General features: G+C 43.0%; 2 protein-coding genes across 2 annotated transcripts in view; both read left to right on the top strand.

Moving 5' to 3' along the window:
• Positions 1-966, top strand: part of LOC115163137 (apolipoprotein A-I-1) — a 2,510-nt gene extending 1,544 nt beyond the window's left edge. Inside the window, exon 4 of the mRNA XM_029714786.1 lies at positions 43-966. Within this exon, the coding sequence (XP_029570646.1) occupies positions 43-643 (601 nt within the window). The 3' untranslated portion in view covers positions 644-966. The remainder of the gene's footprint in view (positions 1-42) is intronic.
• Positions 967-1,117: 151 nt separating this feature from the next.
• On the top strand, positions 1,118-8,844 carry LOC115163135 (T-box transcription factor TBX1-like). The gene is made up of 8 exons (XM_029714785.1): positions 1,118-3,315; positions 3,418-3,592; positions 3,776-3,877; positions 4,216-4,387; positions 4,855-5,010; positions 7,566-7,633; positions 8,111-8,229; positions 8,416-8,844. The coding sequence occupies exons 1-8, from the start codon at positions 3,309-3,311 to the stop codon at positions 8,568-8,570; spliced, it is 954 nt and encodes a 317-aa protein (XP_029570645.1). The 5' UTR covers positions 1,118-3,308; the 3' UTR covers positions 8,571-8,844.
• Positions 8,845-8,877: the final 33 nt, after the last annotated feature.

Genomic DNA, 8,877 nt, shown 5'->3' on the forward strand with positions numbered 1-8,877 from the left:
CCTCTCTCTCTCTCCCGCTCCTCTTCTTGGTGTTCCTCTCAGGATGCAGCTGTCCCAGAGCCTTGACAACCTACAGCAGTTTGCTGATTCCACCTCCAAGTCCCTGGCCCCCTACACCACGCTCTTCGGCACCCAGTTGACTGACGCCACCGCCGCCGTGCGCGCTGAGGTCATGAAGGACGTGGAGGAGCTGCGCACCCAGCTGGAGCCCAAGCGCGCCGAGCTCAGGGAAGTCCTGAACAAGCACATAGATGAGTACCGCAAGAAGCTGGAGCCCCTGATCAAGGAGCACATCGAACTGCGCCGCACCGAGATGGATGCCTTCAGGGCCAAGATTGAGCCCGTTGTGGAGGAGATGCGCGCCAAGGTGGCCGTCAATGTGGAGGAGACCAAGACCAAGCTCATGCCCATTGTGGAGATTGTCCGTGCCAAGCTGACCGAGCGTCTGGAGGAGCTGAGGACCCTGGCCGCCCCCTACGCCGAGGAGTACAAGGAGCAGATGTTCAAGGCTGTTGGAGAGGTGCGTGAGAAGGTGGCTCCCCTGTCTGAGGACTTCAAGGGCCAGATGGGCCCCGCCGCCGAGGAGGCCAAGCAAAAGCTCCTGGCTTTCTACGAGACCATCAGCCAGGCCATGAAGGCATAAACACGCTCTCAGCCGGATCCTCCCTCCCTCCCTTCCCGTCTCACTCACACTGACTCACACACCATACGTACCACGCCAATGCCAAACTGATGCACTTCCTCTGCAGTGACATGGCAGGACTCTTGCTCTCTCTAACCACCACCACATGCGCTCAAGCGCACGCAAGCGCAGACACTAACGCACTATTGCATACATTCAGTTTTGAGTTGTGTTCAGGGCCTGCGTGCACAATCCTGGGCCTGCATCATTTTGACTGTACTATGAACATCAAGTGTGAATATTCTAGTGTCGCTGCTCAATAAACATCATACTGTTTCATACTATTTCATTCTCTGAGTTTGACTTCTTTGGATTGTATTGTTTAGAACAAGCTTTTACATGTGGCTCTCACAACTAACATGCGCTCTGTGACAAAATAGCCATGTTGGGTTTATGTATGAACATCTCGTATCGCACACTTCTGTGTTCTAAAACGATATGCGTTCGATGATTTTGAACCACATCGCAACGATGATCAAAATGAAGTGATGCAACTATTATCCCTTCTTAAGCATGCAATGAAACGAACGAATGCCTCTTACACGGTTACATGTCACTGTAACAGTATTCACATTGGTTTTAAAGAATGGTTCATCTGAATATCATGTCACTGTAACAGTATTCACATTGGTTTTAAAGAATGGTTCATCTGAATATCATGTCACTGTAACAGTATTCACATTGGTTTTAAAGAATGGTTCATCTGAATATCATGTCACTGTAACAGTATTCACATTGGTTTTAAAGAATGGTTCATCTGAATATCATGTCACTGTAACAGTATTCACATTGGTTTTAAAGAATGGTTCATCTGAATATCATGTCACTGTAACAGTATTCACATTGGTTTTAAAGAATGGTTCATCTGAATATCATGTCACTGTAACAGTATTCACATTGGTTTTAAAGAATGGTTCATCTGAAAATTAGATTTTTTTTTAACAAATTGACTTTTCTAATCATTTTCTCTGAGTACCAGCGACCATTCATGGAGATCATGGGAGTTCATATGAGTCGTAGTGTTAATAGCCATAGAGGGTTGATGAATGGGTTAATAAGGAGGAGGTGTCAGTGTGTTGGCAGGCTGTGACCCGTAGAGTTTCATTAGAGACGGTGTTAGATGGATGGGGAGCTACTCAGCACCTCTCAGGCTGAGCCCCATCAACACCCTCCCATCACAGAGTATGTACACACACACACACACACACACACACACTGGAGCATTGGGAGGGGGTATGACTGTGGAGAAAAAAAACGAAACTTCATGAGTTTATACTTGAATTCTACGGTTGTTTATCAGTCATGCCATCTAAACATAAGTTGGTTCTTTATAGACTAGACTTCTTCCACCAATACCAACTTCTGTCCCCTCACATGTAACAATCCTTGATAATAAGCAAGAAGGTAGGAATGGGCCTTCAACGGCTGAGTTGGTAGAGTATGGTGCTTCTATCATCAGGATTGTGGGTACTGTTATCTGCACCAACAGTATTATCAAATAATATCTACTGCTATATACTGCTAAGTTGTAATAGTTTTATAATAAACCTATATTAACTCTACTATGAACTTTTATTTGCTGCTATGTACTGCTCAGTTGTAATAGTTTTTATAATAAACCTATACTAACTGGACTATAAACTTGTATCCACTGCAATTTGGTTTTGGTTTGTTTTTAATGTGTTTTGCAACGTGATTCTCTTATTGTTTTCTTGGTTTGTCTTAACTGTTCTTTTTTGTTGTTGTTAATGACTGAGTTCGATTCCCCAGGCCACCCATACGGAAAATATATACGCGCATGACTGTAATCTGCTTTGGATAAAAGCATCTTTTAAATGGCAGATATTGTTATTATATTATTCCTATGGATACGGCACGTTTCCGATTTCTTCCCAGACGAGACATGGTGAAGCTCTTTTGGTGAACATCTCAAGGCAACTTTAGATTAGAGTTGAAGATTGCAATTAGCATGGTGTTGAAGAGCTTTTCTTTTTATCAATAGCAGCAGCGGCTCTCTGTCGGATGTCTGTCCTCACTCAATAACGGAGGACAACTAGGGTAATTAATGACCTACTTCTAAAAAGTGAAGTGCATCTCAATGAAAATAACACATTGTGCATCCTATTATGGCATAAAACTGTAAAGAATTGTCTGAAAGCGGAAGTAAATGTTTTCATTCCTCCTCTGTCACATCTCATGTGCATGTATCTATGTACATGTGCAGAGTGTGTGTTTTATCCCTCTCAGTGTGTGTGTGTGTGTGTGTGTGTGTGTCCTTGTGTGTGTGAGTATGTTAATATTGCATGTCAGTGGCTTTATTACAGTGTAATGGATGAGGTGGGATCGAGGGTCCCTTGAGTGTCCCAGCCTGTATAAAGCCTGCTTGGTGTTCCAGTCCTCTGTGTCCCAGACCCAGTCAGTGGTACACTGAACCACACAGACACTCTGCTTCTCCAAGGACAGCTAACGGTCTGAGACTAAAGCAGAGGATTTGATGTGGTCAAAGTTCTACTCTAAACTGGACATCAGACTGGTCAGTGAACAGAAGACCGATTGATGGAAATTGAAAGTAGAGAAATCTGAAGCATTTCCCACCACTGGAGATTCTGACTGTAACACAAACAGTATGGATGGTACTGGAGCTTCACTGCATTAGTTTGAATTCATGGTTCCTACCTGACTTTTCTTGCGAAATCCTGTTTTTCATGTATTTTTTTCCCTCCTTTCCTCTCCAGTTCCCCAGCTGTCTCACAGGTGTGCCCTTACGCTGCCCTGCTGTGCAGAAGCTGGTGGGGCCACCTGTGCCAAAGCCCCCCAGGTCACGGGGGTCACAGTTCAGCTGGAGATGCACGCGCTGTGGCAACAGTTTGACCAGCTGGGCACAGAGATGATCGTAACTAAGGCTGGGCGGTAGGAACATGCTAACACAAATGGACACACACACACACACACACACACACACAGACACACACACACACATACACACACACACACACACACACGTAAACACACACACATAAACACACACACTCACTGTGGTTGAACTAATCACATATCACTGTGTTGCTGCTGAGTCATGCATGGTCCTTGTAGGAGGATGTTCCCTACCTTCCAGGTGAGTATCTCAGGAATGGACCCTGCAGCGGAGTATGTGCTGCTCATGGACTTCATCCCTGTGGATGACAAGAGATACAGGTGAGTTTTCTCCATAGAGTTACATAGAATGGGATTTATAGGCTCTGTGGTTTTACCCACACTCTGCCAGCATAAGAGACATACACTAGATCTACACATACAAGTGTTTGTGGGGAATCCTCATACAGTATATTGTGGTTATGATGTACAGTACATACCCTGGCAGCCTCTTCTTGATTGTACCACATAATATGTACCAGATAATGCACAAAATCTTAATCAGCGCCAATTGAGAATGTATTGAGTAGAACTTTCAGCCTGATGTAACAGAACTTTCAATAGTGGAGTGACACAACTTGCAACCAATGAATATAGTATCTTTGCTCTCCTGTATGTAGATATGCGTTCCACAGCTCCTCGTGGCTGGTGGCAGGCCGGGCCGACGTGGCGGCCCCAGGGAGGATGCACTTCCACCCAGACTCCCCCGCCAGAGGGTCCCAGTGGATGAAACAGATGGTCTCCTTCGACGCACTCAAACTGACCAACAACCTGCTGGATGACAATGGACATGTAAGACAAGCACACACACACACACACACACCGACCAGTCCAGACACATACACACACACACACCGACCAGTCCAGACACATACACACACACACACCGACCAGTCCAGACACAGACACACACACACCGACCAGTCCAGACACACACACACACACACCGACCAGTCCAGACACAGACACACACACACCGACCAGTCCAGACACAGACACACACACACCGACCAGTCCAGACACATACACACACACACACCGACCAGTCCAGACACAGACACACACACCGACCAGTCCAGAGACAGACACACACACACACACACCGACCAGTCCAGACACAGACACACATGCATGCACACACACACACACATCTTTACAATCAGTACTTGCTTGTGTCCTTCATACATTCTTTGTATGTCTGAGTCTTTGTACCTGTGTGTGGATGTAATGTGCATTGTGATTGTTTGCCAAACACCCAGATGATCTTGAACTCCATGCATCGTTACCAGCCTCGATTCCATGTGGTGTATGTGGACCCACGGCGGGACAGCCAGCTTCATGCCCACCGCAACTTCTGCACCTTCTCCTTCCCTGAAACACGCTTCATAGCCGTCACTGCCTACCAGAACCACAGGGTAATGTAATGACTATGTTATAACGGTCACGTCATATGATGTTGCAGAGACAAAATAGTCCAGTCTTGTATGAATTATGTCTATTGGAGATTCACCCTACATACTGCCTTGAAATTGATGACAGATAATGTTCTCTCTCTCTCTCTCTCTCTCTCTCTCTCTCTCTCGCTCTCTCTCCCTCTCTCTACCTAGGAAAGGGCAAAACATACCCCATATTAATTTATGTAGCATTAGAAAAAAAGTTAAAATGTGAAATGCTTGATAGAGTATGTGATGTAAACAGAGAGGTTTACTTTCATGGGGACCTGAATATTGACAGATTTTCATCAAGCTGTCCACTCAAGGGGAAGATTATCACCGTAACCAGTGCCTGTAATCTGGTTCAGGTTATTAATCAATTTGTCAGGTTGTTTACAAACACAACAGGAACTATATCATCCACATTTTTACTAATACTGTAGAACTTTGTTCTAAAGCTGTATCCGTGCCCATTGGATGCAGTGATCACAGTACAGTGGCTATATCCAGGAAAGCCGCAGTTCCAAAAGCTGGGCCTAAAATAGTATAAAGATCATACAAAAGATTTAGCTGACTCTTATGTGGATGATGTTAAAAATATTTGTTGGTCTGATGTGATTAATAAGGAGCATCCAGACGCTGCACTTGATGCATTTATGAAATTGCTCCTTACAATTATTGATAAACGTCCACTTGTTAAGAAACTGTTAGAATTGTTCAGGCTCCATGGATTGACGAGGAATTTAAAAACTGTATGGTTGAAAGAGATGGGGCAAAAGGAGTGGCTAATAAGTCTGGCTAACTTACTGCAAATTGAGAAATGATATGACTAAAGTTAACAAAAAGAAGAAGAAACTGTATTATGAAGCCAAGATCAATGATATAAAGATGATCACATTACTTTAAATGAAATGATGGGCAGAAAGACAAATTCAACTCCATCTTTCATCTAATCAGATGCCTTATTCATCACAAAACCATTTGATGTTGCCAATTACTTTACTGATTACTTAATTGGTGAAGTGGGCAAACTTAGGCAGGAAATGCCAACAACAAACAGTGAGACATCGTATTCATGCATAAAAAAAATGAATAATGAAAGAAAAGCATTATATGTTTGTATTTGGTAAAGTTTGTGTGGGAGTGGTGGGGTAATGATTGTTATCGATCAATAATGTCAAACCTCCTATCTGTCATATATTTAATCTGAGCCTAGCGGAAAGTGTTTGTCCTCAGGCCTGGAGGGAAGCCAAAGTCATTCCGCTACCAAAGAATAGACCTTAACTGGTTCTAACAGCCAACCTATCAGCTTGCTGACAGCTCTTAGCAAATTGTAGGAAAAAACTGTGTTTGACCAAATACAATGCTATTTCTCTGTAAACAAATTAACAACAGACTTTCAGCATATCGTGGATTCAGAGCTATCTAACAGAACAGAGCGTTTTCTTTAATGGAAGCTTCTCTAATGTTAAACAGTGTCGTAAAATATAAAATGACCTGCCACTGGCATTAAACAAAGCCTGTGTGTCCATGTATGCTGATGATTTCTCCTGAACGTGTCAGCAACCCCAGCTAGTGAAATCACTGCAACCCTAAACAAAGAGTTACAGTCAGTTTTAGAATGGGTGGCCAGTAATAAACTGGTCCCGAACATCTCTAAAACTAAGAGCATTCTATGTGGTACATGTATATCATTCCATGTTCTAAACCTCAGCTTCTGAATGGCATGGCTGTTTAGCTCGTTGAGTAGACTAAATTACTTAGTGTTTGTTACCTTAGACTGATTCAATGGTTGTACAGATGGGGAGGTGTCTGTCCGTGACAAAGAGATGCTCAGCTTTTTGGACACTACACTCCTGCAGACTCTAGTTTGATCTGATCTTGATTATTGTCCAGTCATATGGTCAAGTGCCGCAAAGAAGGATCTTGATAAGCTGCAGCCGGCCCAGGACAGAGCGGCACGTTTTGCTCTTCATTGTAATCAGAGGGCTAATATCAATACTATGCATGACAATCTCTTTTGGCTAAGAGTTGAGGAGAGACTGACTGCATCACTTCTTGTTTTTATAAGAAATAATGTATTGTAAATTCCAAACTGTTTTCATAGTCAACTTATATACAGCACTGACACACAAACTTACCCCACCAGACATGCCACCAGGGGTCTTATCACAGTCCCCAAATCCAGAACAAATTAAAGGAAATGTACAGTATTATCAAGAGCCATGATTGCATGGAACTCCCTCCCATCTCATATTGCACAAGTGAACAGCAAACCTGGTTTCAAAAAGCGAATAAAGCAACACCTCACGGCCAAAACGCCTGCCTCCCATGTGACCTACTTTTTGTGTGTATGTGCTGAAATGTATGTGTAACTGATAGATACACACACACGCACACTACATGTTAATGTTTTTAAATGTATGTACATTTTAAAGTCTTTTGTCTATAATGTCTTTTTCATTATGTGTCAGACCCCAGTAAGACTATCTGTCGCCAGGGATCCTGTTCAAATCAAAAATGTCTCTCTCTCTCAGATCACCCAGTTGAAGATAGCCAGTAACCCGTTTGCCAAGGGCTTCCGAACTACTGATCCTGACGCCTGGTAAAATAAATAAACATGTTCTTTGTTCGTTAGTGTCTAGAATTTCAGAATGATTTTGGTGATACGTTGAACATAAAAGTCAAAGGACAACAACCATATTCAGACATTGAGGACTGATTGTTGGATTCAGGGGGTTTCCCTCCTACAATTAATATCAAATCTAGATTGTTCCATGAAAACGCTCAATTAAATAATAACTGCACCATTGTACATCCTTAACGCTCTCTCTCTTATCACCTGATATTCAGGTTAAGGATCAATCGCAATATGATACCTGAACTTTGACTCTGGCCTCTACATATGACAACACGGCAGACACTCAATTAGGCTTGATAAAGTAAAACATTGGTTATTAAAGTCAAGTGTACCATGATAGGAAAAAAAGGTGACTAATGGTGGTAACCTGTTTTTAACCTGTTGTAATTCTGCCTAACTGTCCTTTGATTGTAATGTGACTGCGTGTTGTTGTGTGTTCAGGGTAGGCAGCGCCAGGCCCCTGCGTCACTCTCTGCCCACCTGGCAGCCACAGGAAGGCAGCCATGAGCCTGGCAGTATGTTGGGAGAGCAGCGAGCACAGAACCTAAAGAGTCTATCAAGTGAGCGGCTGAGACCCAGGAATTAAATACTGAGCTTTTTTTTAAGGCAATATACAGCCCTTAATACATCGCTGTCACTCCACAATGTGAACGAATCTTGGTCAGAGAAATGATATTTTACCTAGGTGCTCTTGTTTTCTTCCTCTGTAGGATTAGAGGATTAAAACATTGTCTCTCTATCAACAGCGCATCGTGAACTAGGCCACCACTGCAGGGAAGACATCAGCTGTACCAGTGAGAGAAAAGACGTGGAGAATAATATTTTTCCACCCTTGACTTTCATCCCCCTTCCCACACTCTGGGAATGTCCAGGCATTTCAGAGAGAATGAACCTGGGATGAGAGGGGGGGAAGTTCGTACATAGTTTCATTACTAAAGATCTCCCTACAGTAGCCCACATTCTCCCTCGATATGTGAATATCTCTCTTCATTATCTCTCAAAGGAACCAAGTGAAAATGTTCTATCATGAGCTCAATCATTTAGCCTATTTTCTTTGATTGTTTCATCTTGGGCTGGTGATTTTAGATATTACTTTTTACACAAAGCACACAAGGCAATATGGGAGGATTAATTGTTTAAAGTGGAAAATATTGTTATTCAAATGATGTCAATAAAGACCAATTTAAAATAATTTGCTCTTTTGCTTT

This window comes from Salmo trutta, chromosome 26, assembly GCF_901001165.1.
Source record: "Salmo trutta chromosome 26, fSalTru1.1, whole genome shotgun sequence".
NCBI classification, from domain to species: domain Eukaryota; kingdom Metazoa; phylum Chordata; class Actinopteri; order Salmoniformes; family Salmonidae; genus Salmo; species Salmo trutta.